Source organism: Phacochoerus africanus, chromosome 2 (assembly GCF_016906955.1).
Source record: "Phacochoerus africanus isolate WHEZ1 chromosome 2, ROS_Pafr_v1, whole genome shotgun sequence".
Classification (NCBI taxonomy): Eukaryota; Metazoa; Chordata; class Mammalia; order Artiodactyla; family Suidae; genus Phacochoerus; species Phacochoerus africanus.
The window spans coordinates 239,216,594-239,241,313 of NC_062545.1; the positions used below are offsets into that span (position 1 = coordinate 239,216,594).

General features: G+C 44.4%; 1 protein-coding gene across 4 annotated transcripts in view; it reads right to left on the reverse strand.

Moving 5' to 3' along the window:
- RNF38 (ring finger protein 38) overlaps positions 1–11,325 on the reverse strand; it is a 130,140-nt gene extending 118,815 nt beyond the window's left edge. For 3 of the 4 annotated variants that reach the window (XM_047767926.1, XM_047767925.1, XM_047767924.1), the window contains exon 1: positions 11,008–11,325. In XM_047767926.1, the coding sequence (XP_047623882.1) occupies positions 11,008–11,260 (253 nt within the window). In that variant the 5' untranslated portion in view covers positions 11,261–11,325. The remainder of the gene's footprint in view (positions 1–11,007) is intronic. The other variant, XM_047767923.1, reaches the window with a different exon arrangement.
- Positions 11,326–24,720: the final 13,395 nt, after the last annotated feature.

The window sequence follows — 24,720 nt, forward strand, 5'->3', positions numbered from 1 at the left end:
TACTCATATCCATAAAAAGGTGGGATTCTGAGTACTGCCTTTTTTTTTTTTTTTTTTATGTATCCGCTTAAACAACCAAACAAACACTCAGTTAAGACTAATGTTAGAATACGGAAGATATTCTAAGAAGCAATTTAAACGTGCCTGATGTGAAGTGAACCCACTCCAGTGCTGTGGTGTAGGTCGCAGAGTGGCTCAGATCTGGTGTTGCTGTGGCAGGCAGCTGCAGCTCTGATTCAACCCCTAGCCTGGGAACTTCCATTTGCTGCAGGTGTGGCCCTAAAAAGACCAAAAAAGGGTAGTGAGTGACTAAAAAGAAAATCAATTAAATAATCCTAACACACACACACACAAAAGAATGTATTTCTCAGGAGGAGCAAAGGTAAAACTAAAGACTGCAAATTCTCTTTGGCAGCTAAAACAGTGACCACCTTTGCTTATATTCAATCTTGTTACCAAAACTTACTTGCTACGTTTGTTTAGGCTCTGCATAAAGTGAGGTACGTAAAACATGATGACTAAAAATACAGACTCTGGAATAAGATGGCTTGGGTTCATATCCTAGATAACACTCTTCATAGCTGCATCATCTCTAGCAAAACACCTCTCTGTGTTCCAGTTTCTTCATCTGCACATAAGGATAAGAATAGCATCAATCTTAGAGAAAATTAAATGACTTAATCCAGGTAAAGCAGTTAAAACAGAGCCTTTCACATAACAAGCACACAAGTGACCACTACTATCTAGATATTAAAAAATAAGATTTAGAAAAAGTGAAGCAGGATAGGCATTCCAAGCTGAAGTAACAATAAAAGGGACAGATGTTAAAAAAAAATGAGACACACATATGGACAACAGGGCATACCTCCCTGGAGAATATTCATGAAGAATACCAGAGATTGGAATAATCACTCAATTATGACGGCCTTGAATGCCAAACAAAAAAATATTTCTTTTACTTCAAGGCAGCCACTTAAATTTGTGATCTGATTAGATCTGTGCATTAGCAATGTTAATTATCATGATGATATCATCCCACTATTAATGCAATTTTGATGTTCTTTGCTCTTATTAGGGGTTAGCAAACCCAAAAATTTGTTTGGTCAGCTAACACATTGTTGGAGTCTATTGCTAAACTGTTGCAATTCTGAATCATATCTGAAACCCTGTGTCTGGTATATAGTAGGCATTCAATAAATGCTTTATCATTACTTTTAGTGGCCACCAGAGAGCAGTGAAGTAAACAGTCAGAGGTTATACATATATTTATGTATTCTAAGAAATATGTATTATAAATGAAACAAATGAAGTAGCCAAATAACAGTTTACAACTTAAGCTAAAATATTAAGTCACTGCTGAGCCATATACTTGCCTAAAACAGTGAGGGGAGCAGGTGGGATACCAACCTTACTTTTCATTAAAAGTAGGTAAAATGGAATCTCATGAAATTTAGCTGTCAAATCGCTATAGCTTTTCAAGGATTATTTGTGCAATATCTTTGTAATGGACTACCCAGTATTTCTACATGTAGATAAATTTAAGGTAGATTTCCTCAAGATATCTGCACTCCAATGTTCACTGCAGCACTATTCACAATAGCTAAGACAGGGAAAGAATCTAAGTATCTGGTAAATGAATGGCTGAAGTTGTTGTATATACATACAATGAAATATTATTCAGGCATTAAGAAGGAAGGACATCCGGAGTTCTCAACCTGGTACAGTAGGTTGGACTGCAGCCGCTTGGGTCCCTGCAGAGGTGCAGGTTCAGTCCCTGGTCTGCAGTGGATTTTAAGGATCCAGAATTGCTGCAGCTGCAGCAGAGATCGCAGCTCTGGCTGGAATTCAATCCCCGGCCTTGGAACTTGCATATGCTGCAGGTGCAGCCATAAAACTTAAAAACTCTAAAAAGGAGTTCCCATTGTGGATTAGCATGTTAAGAACCCAATGCTGTCTCTGTGAGGATTCACGCTGATCCCTTGCCTTGATCAGTGAGGTAAGGATCTAGTGTTGCCACCAACTACAGTGTAGGTTGCATATGTGGCTCAGACCTAGAATTGCTGTGGCTGTGGAGGAGGCCTCAGCTGTAGCTCCAATTCGACCCCTGGCCTGGAAACTTCCATATGCTGCAAATGCAGCTGTTAGGGAAAAAAAAAAAAAGAAGAAGAAGAAGAAAAAAAATTTTTTGTCTTTTTTTGCCATTTCTTGGGCCGCTCCCGAGGCATATGGAGGTTCCCAGCCTAGGGGTCTAATCAGAGCTGTAGCTGTCAGCCTACAGCAGAGCCAGAGCAACGCAGGATCCGACCCGCATCTGCGACCTATACCACAGCTCATGGCAATGCCGGATCCTTAACCCACTGAGCAAGGGCAAGGACTGAACCCGCAACCTCATGGTTCCTAGTCAGATTCGTTAACCACTGCGCCACAACGGGAACTCCAGAAAAAAATTTTTAAAAAGAAGGAAACCTGCCATTTGCAACAACATGGATGAAACTGGAAGATATAATGCTAAGTAAAAGAATCCAGAGAAAAATAAACACTGTACAATCTCAATTATAAGTAGATTTTTTTAAAAATGGGGGTTCTCTTGTGGCACAGAGAGTTAAGGATCTGACATTGTCACTGCAGCAGCTTTGGGTCTCTGCTATGGCACAGGTTTGATCCTGGCCCCGGAACTTCCACATGCTGCAGGCGCAGCCAAAATAAATAAATAAATAAATAATTTAAAAAGAATTTCAATCTAACTCAAACGGAGAACAGAATGGTGTTTACTAGGCCATAGGCAGTGACGGAAATCAGATGTTGGTCAAAGAGCACAGGGTTTTAGTTGTAAGATAAATAAGTTGAGGCTCTAATGCACAGCATAGTGACTACAGTTAATACTGTACTGTATACTTGAAATGTGCTAAAAGAACCTTTTTTTTTTTTTTTTTTTTAGGGCCACATCCTCTGCATACGGAGGTTCCCAGGCTAGGGGTCGAATCAGAGCTGTTGCTGCCGGCCTACACCACAGCCACAGCAACGCCAGATCCAAGCCAAGCCTTGTCTGTGACCTACACCACAGCTCTCAGCAACACCGGATCCTTAACCCACTGAGCAAGGCCAGGGATTGAACCCGCAACCTCATGGTTCCTAGTCAGATTGTTTCCACTGTGCCATGATGGAAACTCCTAAAAGAGCAGATCTTAAGCATTCTCACCAAAAAAAAAAAAAAAGTAACTATCAGGTGATGAATGTATTTATTAACCTACCTGATCATGGTAATCATTTCACTATGTATACAGATATCAAACCATCATGTTACACACTTTAAATACACACAATTTTATGTGTCAGTAAAAACAGGGTTTTTTTTCCAAACAGGACAAAAACATGCTAGACATAAAGATTTGGAGTTCCCCTCTTGGCTTAGCGGAAACGAATCAGACTAGCATCCATGAGGACACAGGTTAGATCCCTGGCCTCCCTTAGTGGGTAAGGATCCAGCGTTGCCATGAGCTGTGATGTAGGTCGAAGACGAGGGCTCAGATCTGGTGTTGCTGTGACTGTGGTGTAGGCCAGCAGCTACAGCTCTGATTCAACCCCTAGCCTGGGAAACTCCACATGCTTCGGGTGCGGCACTAAAAAGACTAAATAAATAAATACATAAATAAATAAAAGTTCAACTCCTGACCTGCCTCCAAGTAGAGGAAGGGCCAGCTTACAGTAGCTATAGGTTTCTGTAGAGTATACACTATCTACCTGGCTGCTTCACTCACCACAGATGTCAGTGCTAAATACAACAAAAAGGACTCCTTTCTCCTCATTCTGAGTGAGAACAACTGGGGTCCACTATCCTGAAGTCTAAAGATGACCTGCACAGTCAACTGTTTAGTGCATTTCTTTTAAAACAAAAACAAAAACAAAAACAAAAAAAAAGGAAGGAAGGAAGGAAGATAAAAGTGTGTCTGAGTAAGAATAATTACTAATAGTTAACATATGGGGGGGGGGTTCCCATTCTGGCACAGCAGAAACCAATCTGACTAGTATCCATAAGGATGTGGGTTTGCTCCCTGGCCTTGCTCAGTGGTTGGGAATCTGACATTGCTGTGGTTGTGGAGCAGGCTGGCAGCTGCTGCTCAGATTCAACCCCTAGCCTGGGAACTTCCATATGCCTCAGGTGTGGCCCTAAAAGCAAAACAAAACACTAATAGTTAACATAGGTTAAAAAAGTATTCACTAGAAGATTGCCAACCGAGCTTAGAAGCACATAGTGACAAAATGGTTGATGTAAGAGTTTATTAAGCACATATCTCCAGGCTGATTGATTTTTTTTTTTCTTCTAATAGTGGTAGGGAGAAATCAGCTTCCCAAAATGTCAGTCAGTACCAACTTTTAGAAACTTAGAGAGAAAAAAAAACAAATTAGTAAGAACACCCTCTGGATAGTAAGCAAGTTATGTGTTTGGCTTTCTTGGGCAATCAATCATACTGGCAACACAAATATATGACAAACTAGGCCTGGATTTCGACATAACCTTCTTCTAAAGTACTTTTCAGTTATAATTTCGGACTAGGGGAAAAAAGTTGCGACTGTCTGTGCTTTTTAAAGCTTCAATAATCTTCCAAGTATTAGAATTTCAAACCCTGAAATGTACTCACTTAAACACGTTCCTGTCGGTATTACCAACAACTTTCCATTATCCACTTAGGTACTGTCTCCAGATGAGTTTTAATCCCCGCCTGTGTTCTCCCTACCAGCAAGTACTTGGATACCATCTTTACCCTGCCTGCCCCCATTACTTGGTTGTGCTGAGGGAATTATAATTACAGTGATCCCGCCTTTAGAACATCCTTAGAGCACAAAGCCTCTTTGTATGATTGGGGGTAGGGGGGTGCCTTCCAGGCTCCACAGCAAAGGGTGGGTGGTGGCAACACAGGCAGCAATGAAGGAAGAGGAGCTGGGGCCACTCTGATGGCCCTCGAGGCTGGCTTAACATCATTTGAGGGATTTTACTTGTGGGTGCCCAGCCCAAAGGTTTTGCAAAGCCTCTGTACCCCTCCCATAAGGAGAGAAAGGGACAGGGCCTATCTAGACAGATGGCAGATCACCACCAAGCCCAGCAGGAAGCAAGGAAAAAGGAAGAAAAGAAAGTAGTGGCTAAAATATACTCTCTGTGGTACTTTCAGTACTTCAGGTAATGAAGTCTCTGACAGTGAAGCTATCACCCCAATAAATAAGTGGTTAGTACTGGCACTACCAGCACCTAATAGGTGCTAACTCAAATGTGTTACTGAGGTGGCCACAAAAATCTACATAGTAAGACAAATCTATTAAAAATTTTAAAAAGATAGCCTAAAAGCCAAATGAAAATACTTCTTGTTAATTATGAGAGTTCCTTCTCCTAGCTGCAAAAGTGATTATAAAATGAATACTTATTTTACTTTTAGCCTCCCCTACCACTCCAGTCAAGGCTTCAAAACAGCTCACTTTCCAGCTCTGCCACAATAAAACAGATTTCAACTGAAGATCAGTGAGCACCATCTGCAAACACTGAAATCAAAGGTGCTCAAGCAGAACAGATACAGACAGGTAACTTTCAACTCAAGGAACATCACAGAAGCACTACAAAATGTCCTACTACTTAATTGCTTAGGGCTGTCTCTTCCATACACATATTTTTTTTTCCTCTTTCACTTCTTCCCCTTCTTTCAACAGGGTCAAATGCTTCTATTACAACGCACAATCTCTCCCTCATTTCTATGCACATTTTATCACAAAAGGGGACAATGCAGTGATAGCTTTCCATATCACGACTGGAGGGAGCTACTGAGAAACCCTAGTATAATCCCATCATTCTCCTCCACCTGCGCAACATCACTGTGGTTAACTGTTCTAAGTAGTCCCTAGAGTAGCACTAATATCCATTGAAACAACAGGGGGGAAAAAAAAAAGCCTGAAACTGCTTTGGGTAAGACCTACTGTAGGTGAGAACTGTTTATTCTCCTTGCGTGGAGACAAGACTACTTTTGTTAAGCATATTCAGTTTTATTTACATATATTTTCTTCAAAACGAAAGCAAAAGCACAATGGAAATCCCTATCCATCACCCTCAATCAATCTTAAAAATAATAATAAAAGAGCAACAGAAACCACTTCAAATTGTACCTCTCCCTTGAGCCCGCAGAACAGCACTCTTCCATGACAACTGTTCTGAAAAACACACTGCCATTATTTGCAAAAGCAGTAGGAAGTCCAGTCCTGTCCTTGGTTCAGCACTCCCCCTTCCTCTTTCTCCAAGAAAAAAAATGAAACAGCAGGAAGCGTAAACAACCACTTAATGGAAAATACAAATGGGTAAATATTTTCAAAATTGCCTAAAAAGCCTCAGGTCTTAAGAAATTCAGGAATGCTAGTGTAGGGGGAAATAGGAAGAGAAAAATAACATTGTATTTCTTCCCAAAGTGAACCCTGTAAAAATGCAAGAGCAAATGCGGCGCAGAGCTAGTTTCTCTCCTTCACTTACTGGATGCTTTTGTCTTTTAAATGATTTCCCTCATTGTCTTTCCATAAATAATGTTATCTTTTTTTTTCAAATTGTTTATTCTGTACATATTTCTCCAGGCCCATAACAAATTTTACAAATTTGAGCGTAACTCTTTGGTTCAACTGAGCATGGTGATGAAAAGCCAGGGGTAGGTCTCTTCTCATGAAAAGTTCACATGGAGGAATTCTCTTGTGGCACAGCGGGTTAAGGATCCCACGTTATCATTGCAGGGCTCAGGTTTGATCCCTGGCCCAGCAACTCTCATGTGCCACAGGTGTGGCAAAAAAAAAAAAAAAAAAAGTTCACATAGAGGAAACTCTTTTGAAGCCCCCCAGGCCCAGCAGCAGCTAGTCCTCTTCACAGAACTCGTGCTGAGTATGCACGGGTACCAGCTGGACCAACAGTTCCAAAGCTGCAGGTCCATGCTCGTTCACGGAACACCTTTGTGAAATTAGGAAAAGGTGCCCCATCTAAGGGGACACAGTTCCACACAAGGTGTTCCTCTTGACAAGTGGAGCACAAGTGGATTTCCATTCCTACTCAATAGCCAAAACAAGTACCCTGCGCTAGGCACAAGCTAAAGAAACCTATACAACAGCCTTACAAAAGTGTACTTGGGGAGTTGCCGTTGTGGCTCAATGGTTAACGAATCCGACTAGGAACCATGACTTCTTGGGTTCAATCCCTGGCCTTGCTCAGTGGGTTAAGGATCCGGCATTGCTGTGAGCTGTGGTGTAGGTTGCAGACGCAGCTCGGATCCCGAGTGGCTGTGGCTGTGGCGTAGGCTGGTGGCTACAGATCCGATTAGACCCCTAGGCTGGGAACCTCCATATGCTGCGGGAGTGGCCCTAGAAAAGGCAAAAAAAAAGACAAGAAAAAAAAAAGTGTACTTGGGATCACACTGCACCTCCAAAGTAGGTTCCAGAAAGAACCTCACTGACAACAAGCAGGCATTTCACACATATTACCAGAAATCTTCACGTTAACATAAATTCATTCATAAACATATTAGGACTAGAGCAAAAAGTCTAGCAGGAAAGGAAAACTAGCAAATTTTGGAGAAAAGAAACTCTTCCATCTAAAGGGATAATCAGTTGTTCCTAAAGCCCCTAATCTTTGACTACAGACTCAAATAACTGTATGTTCTAAGCTAAAACACTAAAAATCACTATCATCTGCAGAGAAAGGCAAGATCACATTCATTTACCTTTGGGGGTTTACCTCCTCACTTTGTAGTTTTTCTTCTCGGTCAGACACTTTCTGGCCCTATCCCAAATATAGAACCATATATAGTGACACATGTAGCTAAAGTTTGTGAAATCTGATAAATAACCCTGGTGGGTGGTGGGCCCCGAAGTGAAAAGAAGAGGAACAGACAACCTGGATTATGAAAGGCTTAATATTCAATGGCTTCCAACCCTATCATTCTTTTACGCCCTACAAAAGAAGAATCACATGGGTCCAAATTAGTCCCAGTCATGCAGGAGGGACAACAGAAGGCACCCCAGGGGCTAGGCTGGGCAAAGCTGAGAAGGAACACAGCCCTAAGGCAGGGCTTCTCAAACTTTATTGGGTATCAGAATCTACTGGGGAACTTGTTCAGAATCACATTTCTGGGACCTTCCCTCTATCTGGCAGATCAGAATGTCCTGAAGAACATATATTTTGACAAAGCTCAAACTGCTGACCTAGGTCCACTAGAAAGTTTGGAAAGACTGGGAAATTCTCCATGCCTATCAGCTGTTCCAAAATAAAAGTCATTCATCACAAAACTAGGCATCGCAGGTCAGAAAGGAGGGAGAAAAGGACCACCAGCCTATATGCCTAATAGGCTGTGCTGGGCTAGAGCCTGTAGGTAGTGTTTCATTATCATGGGAAAAAAACACTGTGGTCTGTAAACAAGACATTTCTTGCATGTGAGAAATATTTCAAACATCCGAAAAATATTTAAAATAATATAATGAATATCTCTGTACCCTACATCCAAAATAAGCAAATGTTAATTTGCAATTATTTGATTTAGATTTTTTTAATAGAATACTAGATATAACTAAAGCCCTCTCTGTACCCTGACCAATCCCATTCCTCATCTACTCTTCCCAGAGATAATCACTACTCTGAATCTGGTGTCAGTTGTTACTCTGCATGTTTTTATACCACTACTACGTATGTACACAGACAATATTATTTTGCATGTTTTCAGATTTTATGCAAGTGGAAACACTCTCTAATAATCCTTATTGCTTGCTCCCAACCCCAATCTTATGTTTATAAGATGCAACCATTTTAATACATGTGGCTATAGTTTATTTTTCAGTGCTGTAATATTCAATTGTGTGGGACCATCACAGGGGAAGACTTACTCTGTCTTCCCCTGTTGGTGGACATTTAAGAGGTAATGTACATTCTTATATTTCTTTTGCACTTATTTTCTTGGACAAGCATGCAAAGATTTCAGAGTGTTTGCCCAGAACTGGACACTTCAGGTAAATAGGTTTGTTTGCCCTCCTTCAACTAGAAATTACTATACTACCCTCCAAAGTGGCTGTATCCATTTACATTCCCACTAGCAGTATATAAAGGGTGATCTCCCCACAACCTAACACTAGTTATCACAGCACTTAATTTTTGCCAAGCTGATGAGTGTGAAATAACATCTCACTGATGTTTCAATTTCCATTTTCCTGATTTTAAGTCTTTGACAAGTAAATTTTCATGTTTTTATGTGTATCTGTCAAATATGTTTTTCTCAGTTTTTTAAAAATAAATTTAACCCATCTTGTGTGAATCCAGGCACTTTTTCCCAAAGAACCTTGCCAAGAGCCACCACAGCTGGAAAGCTGAGGTGCTAGGAGGGTAGCAAGAAGGAATCATCTTGGACAAAGGGCCCTAATTAATGCATTTGCTAATTAGTCTTTCCCTTCCCTTTTTCGTCAAGTCTTACTTCCAAAAGACAATACTATAGGCCTACAGCCTGAGAACAAGAAAGAAAATGGGGGTGGGGAGTATTAAAGCTAAAACATGTATTTAAAAAGAGTACCTATAACTGTCTTTACTCAAAGAAAATGAAGTGACTGCAGACCAATACCTATTACTCAAGCTTGTAAGATACCATCCACTTCTTACAGACTCCTTTCAAGCTCATTACCTTTGGCTCCCTCTTTGAAACAGCCCAGTTTTTTTCTCTAGACTAGACACTGTCCCCCTCCCTTCGGCAACCCTTTCATCTCCCTTCTCCCACAATGACTAAATACCCTCTCCGTTCCCCCCATTCTACAGCTTCTATCTTCTAGCTCCACAGGACTTTCACTGCCCACAACACTGCTCTTTCTCTGTTTGTTGCCTCTAGAACCCCAAGTCCCTTTCCTAGATGCATCCACAGTTAAAAACATAAAAAATAAATTAAAAATAAAAAAACCCACTCGAAAGAAAACGGGAATCCCATGCCGTACATGGCCCTGTTCCATGCCAGGCTGGAGGGTGTCCCAATCTCTCACTTCCTTCCCTCTTCAAGCCTGGGATAGCTGTTCTTTCTCTGGGGGTTCCCCAAGTGGGACAGGTCCAGACCACCTGGGGAAACCTCATTTGGGCTTTCTGGGGCAGAAAGGCCCTTACAAGCGCCAAACATACACTTGTTTGGCGCCTGAACGAAACTCGGGCCATTTCGTGAAAAAGACACCTTATGGGTCTTACGGGTATCTTCACAAAAGCGGGCAGGCCTGCCTCCTATTAATTCCAGCTGGATTAGTTTAGTCCGTGCAGGGGTGGGGAAGGTGGCCTGACAAGAGACCAAATGGTCCTTGAGATAAGAAGTTTCCGAAGCTCTGACCCACTCACTCAAGAAAGCTCTCGTCCCCAAGTACAACCTCACAGACGTCTCTCCCCCTGCCGCTCCCCAAGACGGCTCCCCAGGACGCCACCAAGCCCCAAGTAGCCCCCGCTCCTTGGTCCCAGCCTGCAACAGATCCTTCCTCCTAAACCAGCCCAGAAAGGGCTGGGTGGGCGTGCCTGGAATCCGGGCCTAGCGCCCCCTCCTCCGCGATCAATCTCTTTCGCTTCTCCGGGGACGGGGGCTCTTCCTCCTCTCAGCGCTCCCTGCTCGGGGCCCACGCGGGCCCAGAGTGGTCCTGGGTCCCAGCCAGGCTACGACTCTTGCCGGTTATGTGACCTTGGGCAAGTCACTTCCCCCAGTAACCCTCAGTTTCCTCCTCCGCCCGGCGGAGCCCTAAAGAGGTCCTGCCCTGCCCACCCTAGGGGAGGGGTTCCCCACTGGGTGAGAAAACGCTTTGTGAGCTGCTCGGCGCTGCGGGGACGCAGGGCTCCCGGGGGCTTCCGAGCAGGACAAACCTGACCCGGACAACGCTCCACCCTCACCGCGGGGCCGGGCGGCTGGACCACACGTCTCTGCCCACCTCACCCCCCCAGCCACCCCGGGACCAACCCACGCCCCTCCCCGCCTGGCCCTCTCCTGCACCCCTTACCTGCTCCCGGCGCTCGGCCGCAGGCGCCGCCACCCTGGGCGCCAGCCCGGAGAGGCCCGTGGCCCAGAGGGCTGAGGCGGCCGGCGGCGGCGGGCTCGGGCCGGGGCGGCGGCGGTGGGGGTCGCGGGCGGCGCGGGGGCCCGAGCTCCGCGGGGCCCGGCCTGGGAGACGACGACTGAGGCTGGAAGTGCGCGGCAGCCGCAGCTCCTGAGGCGGCGGCGGCGGCGACCGCGGCGGCGGCGCTTCCGCTCATGGCGGGGCCGCGGGCAGCGGCTCCGGCTACGACTCGACTCCGGCGCGGCGGGCGCTGGCTGGGCCCTGGCCGGCAGCGGCGGTGGCGGCGGCAGCGACGGAGGCGGCTCCCAGAGGGGGAGGAGGCGGAGCCGGGAAGCGGCGGCGGCGGCGGAGGGGGCGGGGACGCGGAGGGGGCGGGGACGCAGCGCCGCTGCCGCCAATGGGCAGCCGGCTGCTCTGTTGGCCGCGGCTCCCGAGCTGGGCGGGCGGCGCCGTGGGGCATCTTCTGTAGCTGCTGCTGGTTGAGGCGGGGAGGCTGAGGGCCGCCCGCAGGGAGAGACCAGCTCCTGGGGCTGCTCCGCCCCCGGTCCGCCCCCGGGGCGCGGCCGCGGGCCTCCCGGGCCAGGCCTTGTGCGACCCAGGCCCAGCTGCGCCTGGGGCTGCACTGCCTCCGGCGCCAAGATTGGCGCCCGCGAATTTGCCGGCGGCTTGGCTCGGGTAGCTGCTGCCCGCCAGCGCGCCGGCCCACCGGCTCCCATTCCACGGGATGTGCCGCCTCCTTCCTCCACCTCTCCCCATGCTAGAGCCACAGCTTCCTCTCCTCTCCCTCCCTTGGCTGTTTCCTCAAAGTTTTTCCTTTTCAGACATTTAGGATAGAAAGTCTCCCTTCCCTTCTTGGGTTATGTCTTAGTGATAAATCAATCCCCACGGACCCAGAGAGAAAAGCAGAAGCAGAAACGAGAGGTGGAGATGCTCTGCCTTCTCTGAGTCTAGTGATCCATTTTGAATTATGAACAGAAGCCAGCCAGGCTCAGCCCTGGCCCCTCGCCCCTTTCTCTGACTTTCTCTTCCTCTTTCTTGCTTTAAACGCCCTTGTTGCTAAAAGACTTACAGGAAACCATCCAACCCAGCTGGGCTCAGTCTCAAAAGAGGGAGAGGCTGTGAGGTGCGGAAAGGCTTTTGAGTTGTGCTGACAGTCTTTCTCTGAGAGAAGAATTCTGCAGATTCATGACCCCCTTGCACCCTCCTCTCCTTGGTTGTGCTGTTAGTTACTGAACCCGTTTTCCTTTTATGTTTCTCTGACTCTTATATCAAAGCCATAGAGGAGCAAAATAAACTCAATCATGTGCTGGGAGTGCCTCTAAGTACAGCCATGTGGGTGAGAGTGCAGCTAAACTGCTGAATAGATCATTTCCATAAAGTATTATCCTCAGCCTTTCCCCACATGCGGCCACCAACTGGGGACTGAGCACAGAGAGAGCCAGCTACAAGTAGAGGAGGCCCCATGAAAGAAGTGTGGATGAATCTTTGGCAACAGACATTTCAAATTCCACCTTGACACTTAACCAGGTGTGTGATTTTTTTATTTTCATTGACGTGTCATGACCAATGCTAGCCACTAGGGATATAAGGATAAAGTCCAGTACCTGAAAATCTTTGCAATCTCCTTGGAGGCTAGTGAGATACATTTTTAGAAGTTAAGAACTTAAGAATGAGCAGGAGTTTACCAGGTGGAGGAGATGGGGGGAAAGTGGACTGGGAAGACGTTTAGATTATAATTGTCAGAGTTCCCCTTGTAGCTCTGTGAGTCCTGGCCTCGTTCAGTAGGTTAAGGATCCCACGTTTCCACAAGTTGCAGCATAGCCCACAGATGCAGCTTGGATATGGTATTTCTGTGGCTGTGGTGTCTGCCTCAGCTGTAGCTCCAATATGACTCGTAGCCCTTCTATACCCACAGTTATGGCTGTAAAAATATAAAGAAAATAAAAATCAAAAGATTCCTAGTTGACCAAGGGACCCAGTATTTCCTGACTCCCATCCCTGACTTTCTGGTCACCGAGGAGGCGGGTAATATCATATTCCTAGCTGGGGCTTTTGTCCCCATGCCTACTGTAGAACACCCATAAACTACAGCATTCTTCTCTCTTTGGATAGGTCTTACAGCCTTGCATGAAATCAGGCCTGTTTCTACTCCAAAGCCCAAACTCCCATTTTAACTCTTACAGCTTCAGTCTGGTCAAATGTTTTGCCTACCATCCAGAGAAGAAAAGGAGCAGGCAAGCAGTTTAATCCATTAACCAAAGGAGCCCACTGAGGCTGCCTTGCAGGCTGGGAAGAAACAAAGGAGAGAACCAGGCCAACTCACCTTACCAGTTAAGGGATGCAAAAGAAAGAATGGATGACATCAGGTGTTCTGTGACCTTTGTCTGAAAATTTCCATCCTGCAAAAATGATCAGGAAGAGAGATGATCATGATGTATTTGGGAAACCAAAGTTTAAATAGGGCTGGAGCACAATCTGGGTGGTGAGTTGAGAGAAGAGATCAGACTAGAGAGTTAAGAGGAGACCAGAGACCATGAAGAGACTTAAGTATCACATTGAGGCATTTGAACTTAACCCAAATATCTAGAGAGCTATAGAAGGGTTTAGTGAGAGTGACATAATCAGATTAGATTTTGGCAAGATTGGCTGGCTATTGTGTTGAAAATAAATTGGAAAGGAATAAGAAGAATGGTGATAAAAATCAGCTCAGGAGTTCCTGTCTTGGCTCAATGGTTAATGAAACTGACTGGGAACCATGAGGTTGTGGGTTCGATCCCTGGCCTTGCTCAGTGGGTTAAAGATCCGGTGTTGCCGTGAGCTGTGGTGTAGGTCACTGATGCAGCTTGGATCCCATGTTACTGTGGCTCTGGCGTAGGCTGTCAGCTACAGCCCCGATTAGACCCCTAGCCTGGGAACCTCTGTATGCCGCGGGTGCGGCCCTAAAAAGACACACACACACATACACACAAAATCAGCTCAAAAACTATCATATTAGACAAGGGATGAAAGTGACCCAAACTGAGGCAGCGATGGTAGGAACAGGGAGATACTAAATCACCAAGAATCACCAAGACATAGTTGTTGAGGAAAGTGAGAGAGAATCAAAGACAACAAAGATTTTTGGCTTGGGCAACTGGGTGATAGTGGCACCATTCCTAAAGATAGAGAATTCAGCCTGAGGAACAGAACTACAATCCTGGTTAAATCATTTCATTTCTATAACCCTCAATTTCCTCATCCACGTAAGGCAGAAGGGCTAAGGGTGTTGTCTAGAGAGTCACCTCTTTCTGAGGTTGGCTCACAGAGTTTGCAAAGGAGAGGCAAGATAGCAGAATTGCCCATTTAGCTTTTTCTTCCCTTTTTTTTATTGTGGTAAAATATACATAATTTTATCATTTTAACCATTTTCAACTACACAATTCGGTAGCAGTAACTACGGGCTTAGTTTGGGCTGCCATAACAAAATACCACAGGCTGGTGGCTTAACAGAAATTTATTTTCTCACAGATCTGGAGGCTAGAAGTCCAACAAGGTCAGCTATCTCTTCCCAGCTTATAGATAGCTGATTTGTCATTGTGTCCTTACAGGGTGGGGAGAGAAAGAGAGTGAACTCTCTGGTATCCCTTCTGATAAGGGCACTAATCTAATTCTGAAGACCCCACCCTCAGGAGCATAAAAACCTACAATCTTCCAAAGTCCCCATCTACAAATATTATCACATTGGGAGTTCCCGTTGTGGCTCAGTGGTTAACGAATCTGACTAGGAACCATGAGGTTGTGGGTTTGATCCCTGGCCTTGCTCAGTGGGTTGAGGATCCAGCGTTGCTGTCATCTGTGGTGTAGGTCGCAGATGCTGCTTGGATCCCGAGTTGCTGTGGCTGTGGTGCAGGCTGGCAGCTACAGCTCCGATTAGACCCCTAGCTTGGGAACCTCCATATGCCACGGGAGCAGCCCTATAAAAGGCAAAAAAGACAAAGTATATATATTTTATCACATTGGGAGACATACGAATATGAACTGGTGAGGGAGACCATAGTTCAGTCCATTGCAACTACATTCACGATATTATTCAGCCATCACAACCATCCATTTCCAGAATTTTTTCATCATCCCAAACAAAACCTCTGTATCTAGTAAACAATAATTCTCCCATTCTTTCCTTCCCCCCAGTCCCTGGCACCTCTATTCTACTTTTTGTCTCTATGAATTTGCCTATTCTGGGTACCTCAGACAATATTTATCCTTTTGGGTCTGGCTTATTTCACTTAGCAAAATATTTTCAAGGTTCAGCCATGTTGCAGCATGTGTCAGAACTTCATTCTTTTTGGTTTTCTTTGGTTTTGTTTGTTTGTTTGCTTTTTAGGGCCACAACCATGGCATATGGAGGTTCCCGATGGGGTCTAATCGGAGCTATAGCTGCTGGCCTGCACCACAGCCACAGCAACTCGGGATCCGAGCCGCATCAGTGACCTACACCACAGCTCACGGCAACACCAGATCCTTAACCCACTGAGCAAGGCCAGGGATCGAACCCGCAATCTCATGGTTCCTAGTTGGATTCGTTAACCACTGCACCACGGGGGGAACTCCAGAACTTCATTCTTCTTAAAAGCTGAATAATATTCCATTGTATGTATATGCCACATTTGGTTTATCCATTCATTCATCAATGGACATCTATGTTGCTTTCAGCTTTTGATCTTGTGAATAATATTGCTATGAACATTGGTATACAAGTATTTGCTTGAGCCCTGTTTTCAATTATTTTAAATTCTACCTTGGAGTGGAATTACTGCATCATGAGTCTGTTTTTTTTCACTGTTTTCCACTGTGGCTGCACCATTTTACATTCCCACCAACAATGTACAAGGGCTCCAACTTCGTCACGTCCTCATCAACACTTGTTATTTTCCATTTTTTCTTTTTTATATTAGTCATCCTAATGGAAGTGGTATCTCATTGTGGTTTTGATTTGCATTTCCCATTTCACTTTCAAGTTCACCATATCTATTACGTGTATTTGTCTTCTGGCTTGGTTTGCAAAAATTTGGGTGTTGGTGGGGGTGGTTCGGTAAAGGAGGGAGATTAGGAGAAATTACTGAGTTATTTTCCGAACATTTGTAACAACAGCAGACTTCTAACAGTGTGTAAAACAAAAAAAAAAAAAGAGAGAGAGGGAGAGAAAGACAGTCTTGGCTGTGTTGCAGACTAACACTCTGCAGCCTTAGCAGCTGAAGGACTCCAAATGAGGTGGAACTCAGGGACAGTCCGAACCAAGCCCAGTAAAGGCAGTGGAAATAGCAATGCCAGATGGAAGGGGCCTGAGCAGGAGATAATGAACCTAAGTGCCAATACCACGTGACTATGCTGGGTCACAAGCACATCACAGACACCTGTGGAACACCTCTGAGGTGTCCCTGAAACGCCTAGGATATATATTGCAGAATATGGGTGAGGGGAAAAGAATACTGGCTGACCATTTTCCTCACTGTTATAACACTAATAAAACATCAGTTTCTATTTCCTTAGCTAGATTCCTAAAAGCAAAATTGCTAGGTCAATGGTTTTGTTTTTTTTTTTGTCTTTTTGCTATTTCTTGGGCTGCTCCTATGGCATATGGAGGTTCCCAGGCTAGGGGTCTAATTGGAGCTGTAGCTGACAGCCTACACCACAGCCACAGCAACGCGGGATCTGAGCCATGTCTGCAACCTACACCACGGCTCACGGCAACGCCGCATCGTTAACCCACTGAGCAAGGGCAGGGACCGAACCCGCAACCTCATGGTTCCTAGTCAGATTCGTCAACCACTGCGCCACGACGGGAACTCCTAGGTCAATGTTTTTAAAGATTTTACTTTCCAGAATGATTGCAGTCGAAATTTCTTTATTTTTCCTTAGAGGAGATTAATTTGACCTTTGCTCACTTGCAGTGCTACTCACATTGGTTTATGTTGTTATTATTCTTGTTTATTCATATTTTCCAACTTCATTCTGCTTTCTCACCATAGCAAAATCATTCCAGTGTGTTTAGGGTATATCCTTTTGTTTGTAGGTGTTTACTTTAAATGTTTTAGATGCGTGTGGTTTTTTATTATGTAAATAGTATTGCAAGATATATTTTTTCCGGAGTTCCCTTCGTGGCTCAGTGGTTAAAGAATCCAACTAGGAACCAGGAGGTTGCGGGTTCGATCCCTGGCCTCGCTCAGTGGGTTAAGGATCCGGTGTTGCCATGAGCTGTGGTGTAGGTCGCAGACGTGGCTCAGATCCCGCGTTGCTGTGGCTCTGGCATAGGCCGGTGGCTACAGCTCCAATTCGACCCTTAGCCTGGGAACCTCCATATGGCGCAGAAGAGGCCCAAGAAATGGCAAAAAAAAAGATGTATTTTCCCCTTTTTTTTCTTCCTTGCAGCAGCATGTTTTTAAGATCTAGTCCATTGCTTCTAACTACTGGATAGTACTCCATCCACCACATTTCGCCTAAGGACTTCTTATGACACCCAAATTGTCTCCAACGCCCCACAACTGAAAACAATGCTGCTGTGAATATCTTCCTATATGCCCCTTACTGGGACCTGTGTGAGAATTTTTTGGGTTATATATCCAGTAGTATAATTGAATATTTTATATTTTTTCTTTTATATAGCTTTTATTTTTATCTTTTGATTACTGATAAGGAAAAGTGTGGGTGTGTTTCTTTAACTTTTGTATTCTTTCATGACTTTTCTGACCACATCCTTAGCCCTAGCCTCCCTTGCTTCTTTAAAGACTAATTTAGTCTGTAATTGATCGTAACACATCGAATAAATGTGGTACATGAGTCCACACATGAATCCATAATGATATGCAACGAGAGAAATAGAGGAAAAGGAGAAAAAAACTCATTTGCCACCAGTGAAAATACCATGACACCAACTTCTTGTCAGGAAAATCGATCATTAAAGGGAAAGAATGAAGCATTTGACTTGCCATTTGGGGAAGAAATGAAGTTTATTCTCAGTTGATGAGGGGAAACACTTCTTTATAGAAGATTATCAGCTAACAATTGTAGAAGGACTGATAGAATTAGAAAATCACCATTTTGCATTCTCCAGTGAGAGAATTGACTCAGGCAAGAATCATCAGTGAATGTTGAACTATTAAAAAAGAAAGAGAGAAAACTAATCTACCATTTTATCAATTTCCTACCATTCACTTGCCCTAGAATACTTCCGATTTGGTGTCTGCTCCCACCATACTATGGAAACTGCAGTGTTTGAAGGACAATGGTGACTTCTCAATTGCTAACCTCAATGGCCTTTTCTCATCCTCCATGATCTCTTTCTGGTATTTGACATTAGAGGCCACCTAGTTTTTCTCGTAACTCTCTCCTTTCATCTGGAAAAGAATGGGTATCTGTTGCTGTAGAACAAACCCACCTAATATTAAGTGGCCTAAAACAATAATGTATTATTATTTCTCATGGTTCTGTGGGCAGACTGGGCTCAGTTGTGTGGTTTTCACTCAGAATCTCTTAGAAAGTTGAAGTCAGATGCTGTCTAGGGCTAGAGTCATCTGAAAGCTCGACTGGGATAGATATCCAAGATTGCTTCCTCACTCATTTGTCTGGACCCTAAACTGAGATGGCTGAAATAGCAAGGGGTTAGCAGGGCATCTCTCTTTCTCTCAGTGTAGCTGGCACAGTGGTCTCGGGACAGATAGATTTCTTAACACAGTGCCTGGCTCCTCCTAGAGTAAATGTTCCAGGTGTCCCAGGTCAAAGCTGCAAGACTTCTTCTTCTTTTTTTTTTTTTAAAGAAGTCGGAGTGTCTTTTTTTCCTTTCTTTCTTTCTTTCTTTCTTTCTTTCTTTCTTTCTTTCTTTCTTTCTTTCTTTCTTTCTTTCTTTCTTTCTTTCTTTCTTTCTTTCTTTCTTTTTTATTGTTATTCCCCCCCCCCCCCCCCCGCACACTTTTTCTCCCCCACTGTACAGCATGGGGACTCAGTTACACATACATGTATACATAATTTTTTCTCCCATTGTCATGCTGCGTTGTAAGTGTCTAGACATAGTTCTCAGTGCTACACAGAAGGCTTCTCAAGAGACAGTTAATGGTGTCTTTCTTATCCGATATGAAACAGCTATTTTCGGCATTGGGCTTCTTTGAGAGGAAAAGAACCTAAAGACTCTTTCAAAGCTGAGTGTAAAACCCACCCATGTTTTTATTGTTTCTTTTTTTTTTTTTTTTTTGCTTTTTAGGGCTGCACCTATGGCATATGGAAGTTCCCAGGCTAGGAATCTAGTCGGAGCTACAGCTGCTGGCCTATACCTCAGCCACAACAACACGGAATCTGAGCCTCGTCTGTGACCTACACCACAGCTCATGGCAGCGATGGATCCTTAACCCACTGAGTGAGACCAGAGATCGAACCCACAACCTCATGGATACCAGTCAGATTCGTTTCTGTTGAGCTACAAGGGGAACTCCATTACTGTTTCATTTTTAACTATGTGTGTATCCATTTATAACTCCAAAGCAATTTTGAAGTATTCACTTTTCATCAAGTCTTTCAAAAACATTTTAAGTCTCAGAGTTCCTGTTGTGGCGCAGAGGAAACGAATTCAACTAGGAACCATGAGGTTTTGGGTTTGATCCCTGGCCTCGATCAGTGGGTTAAGGATCTGGTGTGGCCGTGAGCTGTGGTGTAGGTTGTAAATGCCGCTCGGATCCCAAGTGACTGTGGCTGCAGCTGTGGCATAGGCCTGCAGCTGTAGCTCCGAATCCACCCCTAGCCCAGGAACCCCCATATGCCTTGGGAGTGTTCCTAAAAAGCAAGCAAACAAACAAAAAAACGTTCATGTCTCGTGTAACCAAGAAGTCTTTCCTTTTGCACTTGTGTTTCTGCAGTTTACTTAATATTTACTTAAATAACTTAAATGTAATTATAAATACAACTGAAACAAACAGTTTGGGAGACAAACTACCAGAAAGCAGCCTATTGGCTGAGTGTTCAGTACACAGGGGCATAAATCAGTGTATTTTACATAGGGAATGAGAAGCATTGGTTCATCTGGTTAATTAGTGAAAAGAGTTTCTAGTTTATCATTTATTGAACTTTTGAGTGGAAGTAACGGAAATCACTTTAAGAAACATAGAGTTTATTGGCTCCTATATCCCAAAGTCTGGTGTGGATCTGACAAGACTCAATTTGGGGTCTCAAATGACATCATCTGCTCCCAGTCTTCTGGGTCTCTCAACTGTGCTTGCCACCATGTTGGCTTCATGCAAGATGCCGTGTGGTGGCAAGATGGCAATGGCAGCTCCTAGCACAGAAGAGAGAACATGTATTCCTCTCAGCATCCTAGCAAAAGCTCACTACTCGTCATTGGCTAAGATGAAGTTTTTGCCCACCTCTGTACCAATCTGTGGCCGGGGCAATGTGTTGACCTGAATGATGAGGCCTAAGTCCCATGCCCCCCACCCCTGAAGCCCAACCTAACCCCTAAAATAAATTGCCTTGGAATGTTCCAGCATGCAATTAGAGAAGTCCATTTCTAGGAGTTCCCCTTGTGGCTCAGAGGAACCAGATCCGACTGGTGTCCATGAAGGTGCTGGTTCCACCCCTGGCTCTGCTCAGTGCATTAAAGGATCCAGGGTTGCTGTAAGCTGCAGCTAGGACGCAGATATGGCTCAGATCCCACATTGCTGTGGCTATGGTATAGGCCTTCAGCTGCAGCTCCAATTCAACCCCTAGCCTGGAAACTTCCACATGCCATGGGTGTGGCCCTAAAAAAGCAAAAAAAAAAAAAAAGAATATATATATATATATGTGTATATATATATATATATATATATATATATATATATATATCCATTCCTGCGGTAACGATTGAAAGAAGGACTGTGTGCTACTTGAGGACAAGTATAACTCCTTGTTCCTCTTGTCCTTCCTCCCCAACTAACCAGGACCCTGCGTCTTTCCTTGCTCGCAGCAGGCATTACTGACTGTGAACTAAAAATCGCAGGCATCTTTCTCTTCCTTTACTGTGTACTTTAAGGCAGTTTATAGAAGATGTGCCCTTGGTGTGTAAAATGCCAGTCCCCGTTTGCCTGAATATTGCTATCTTTTGATCTCTCATGCTGTCAAAAGGCCTGAAAGCATAGATTTGAATGGGGTTTGGATTCAAAGACCCACCAGAACTAAGCTCTGTATAGAATCTCCAGAGTCAAGTCTTTCCTCTCCATCTCAAGTCTGGCATTGTTGCATTGTAAGGCTGGTTATGGTGAGGCAATTTTAATTTCACCTTCTGGATGTGTACTAGAGCCACTTTTAAGGACTCTCTTCAGGTTTTTCCTGCAATTCTCCTCTCCCCCTCCCTGCTTCTCTTGGTCCCTCCCTTCCCTGCAGCCACAGCTGCCTGGCTCCAGGGCACTCAAACGGCACTGTTGCCTAGGTAACCCAGAAGGGGGCTTCAATCTACTGGCTCCCCAGAGGGGCTGGGCTGGCTCTGAGCCAGGAAGAGGCAGGGGGCAGGGGACCTGATGACCCTACATGGAGTGTGTCAGGAGGTAGCCAGACCATTGGTGTGCTGCCTGCCAGAGGAGATGGGGAACCTCAGGGATGTGTGTGATTGTCTGTGTTGTACTAGCAAACTGCCAAGGATGTGATGGCTGACTGAGAGAATAGGAACAGGACAGGAAAAAAGAAGGCCTAGGGAGTTCCCGTCGTGGCACAGTGATTAACGAATCCGACTAGGAACCATGAGGTTGCGGGTTCGATCTCTGGCCTTGCTCAGTGGGTTAAGAATCCGGCGTTGCCATGAGCTGTGGTGTAGGTCACAGACGTGGCTCAGATCCCGCGTTGCCGTGGCTGTGGTGTAGGCCCGTGGCTACAGCTCCAATTAGACCCCTAGCCTGGGAACCCCCATATGCCATGGGAGCTGCCCTAGAAAAGGCAAAAAGACAAAAAAAAAAAAAAAGAAGGCCCGGTGCATCTTAGGCTGATAGAATATCAGAGTTGAATAACTGAAGCTCTTATTAGTCTGGAGCTGTGGTAACCAAGTATTACAAACCAGATGGCTTAAAATAACAGAAATATATTGTCTCACAGTTCTGGAAGCCAGAAGTGCCAAATCAAGCTACTACATGGACCACTCTCCCTTTCAAACCCGAGGGGCATTCGTCCTTGCCTATTCCTAGCTCCTGGTGGTTTGCTGGCTGTCTTTGGCGTTTCTTGGCTTGTAGCTCCATCATTCCAACCGCTGCCTTCGTGGTCACATGACATTCTCCTGATTGCCTCTTTTTGTGGCTATCTTCTCATAAGGACATCAGTTATATTGGATTAGGGGTCCACCCTAGTCCCGTACAACTGTTTCCAAATAAGGTCACATTCTGAGGAACTGGGGATTAGGACTCCAACATACATTGGCTTTCTTTTTTTTTTTCTTATGGCCGCTCATGTGGTATATGGAAATTCCCAGGCTAGGGACTGAATCAGACCTGCAGCTACCAGCCTACGCCACAGCCACAGCAACGTAGGATCTGAGCCGCATTTGTGACCTACACCACAGTGGGGCCAGGGATCAAACCCACATCCTCATGTATACTAGTTGTGTTCGTTACCACTGAGCCACAACGGGAACTCCTAACATACATTTTCTTAGGGGATAAAATTTATAACTCATAACACGTTCCCAGATAGGCATGAAATGACGAGGAAGATGGTTTTAGAAGTTCCTGTAGTATAAAACAAAGGTCTAGAAAGGTCATTGGACTGAACCAAAGAAGAGCTAGAACAGCAGGCTGAGGAGCTTGGCTTTTATTGAGCAGAGAGGACTCATGAAATGTCTTGGAGCAGAGGGCAGTGTGACCACCTGTGTGACTACCTGTGAGACTTGGGGTTTTGAATCATTAGTTACATTCTATTTTTTAGTACCAGCGGAATGAGCCACTTCTTTCTTCAATGCATACTCCCTGTCTGTTTCAGTCTCAGCCCTACCACATAATTGAAGTGTGGCAAAAGCCACCAAAATAAATAGCATGGAGTTTGGCACAATTCAAATATAAGATTACCACTTTCCAACAGTGTCAGCTTCAACTACCTCACAGTCAAGTGAGGATTATAAGAGGACCTATCTTGGAGTTCCCTGGTGGCTCAGTGGGTTAAGGATCCAGCATTGTCACTAGTTTTGATCCCGGGCCTGGGAACTTCCACATGCTTTAAGTGTGACCAAAGAAGAAAAAAAAATAAGAGTTCCTGTCTCATTTTATAGTATATATATATATATATATATATATATATATATATAGAGAGAGAGAGAGAGAGAGAGAGAGAGAGAGAGAGAGAATGCCTGGCAGAATAAGAATTCAACAAACGTTCACAATTATTATGCAAAGATGAACAGTTCATTTGGCTAAGAAAGGCAGGGACGGAGTTCCCATCGTGGCACAGTGGAAATGAATCCGACTAGGAACCATGAGGTTGTGGGTTCGATCCCTGGCCTCACTCAGTGGGTTAAGGATGTGGCGTTGCTCTGAGCTGTGGTGTAGGTCAAAGATGTGGCTCAGGTCCCGGGTTGCTGTGGCTGTGGCATAGGCCTGCAGCTATGGCTCTGATTGGACCCCTAGTCTGGGAATCTCCATATGCTGGGAGTGCGTCCCTAAAAAGCAAAAAGAAAAAAAGAGAAAAAAAGAAGAGCAGGGAAAGTAATTATGATTATTGTTGCTTGTTAGAATTTAGACCCTGGAATTGCTGCTCCTTTATTCTCCCCTCCAGGAATAACAGTATCCCACATCTGCACAGCGCTTTTGTTTTCAACGTATCCTGTCATTCATTCTCCTTCTATTTTATCATGACAATCTTGTGAAGCGATCAGGGCTTTCACTATAATCTCCATTTTGTAGATGAGAAACTGAGACCCAGATGGAATAAATCAGCTGCTTTTAACATTTTTTCTTCTGGGACATTTTGAGAGATGATGCTTTCAGTAGGGTAATTCCTGCCATTGGAAAGTATTTCATGTTACGCAGCCTTTACGAAGGATGAGAAGAGCCGTATACAACTCATGTGGAATTATAGCTCTGATATATTGTTGATGAAAAAAAATCAGATTGCAAATTTATTATTTATAGTGATATTCTATGTATGTTTACATATGCATAAAATTGTCCGAAAGGCTTCATGGGACTCTTACCGCGGTTAACTCTGGAACTGAGGAGAGAGAGGTGGCCAAGTAGGTGGAAGGAGCGTTCACTTTTACTTTATACATTTTTTTAAAATTTCATTAAAACTTTTAATTAAAAAAATGGAAAAAAAAACCCTGTTTTTTTTGGCTGTGCCTGAAGCATGTGGAAATTCCCAGACCAGGGACCGAACCCACGCCAGAACTATAACCAGAGCCATAGTAGTGACAACACCAGGTCCTTAACCTGCTAAGCCACAAGAGAACTCTACTTTATACAGTTTTAAAATAATCATGTATTATTTTTATAATGAAAGCCCAATTCCATTTTTAAAATAAAGCATTCCGTATGCAAGCAACATTATTATAGGCATACCTTGAAACTGCTCTGATTTTCTTCAAGGAAATAATGCATGAATATGCATAGACTGTCTCCGGCAGGGTATTTAAGAAGCTGATGACAGTGGCTGCCTCTCAAGAAGGAGAATGGAGGACTGGTA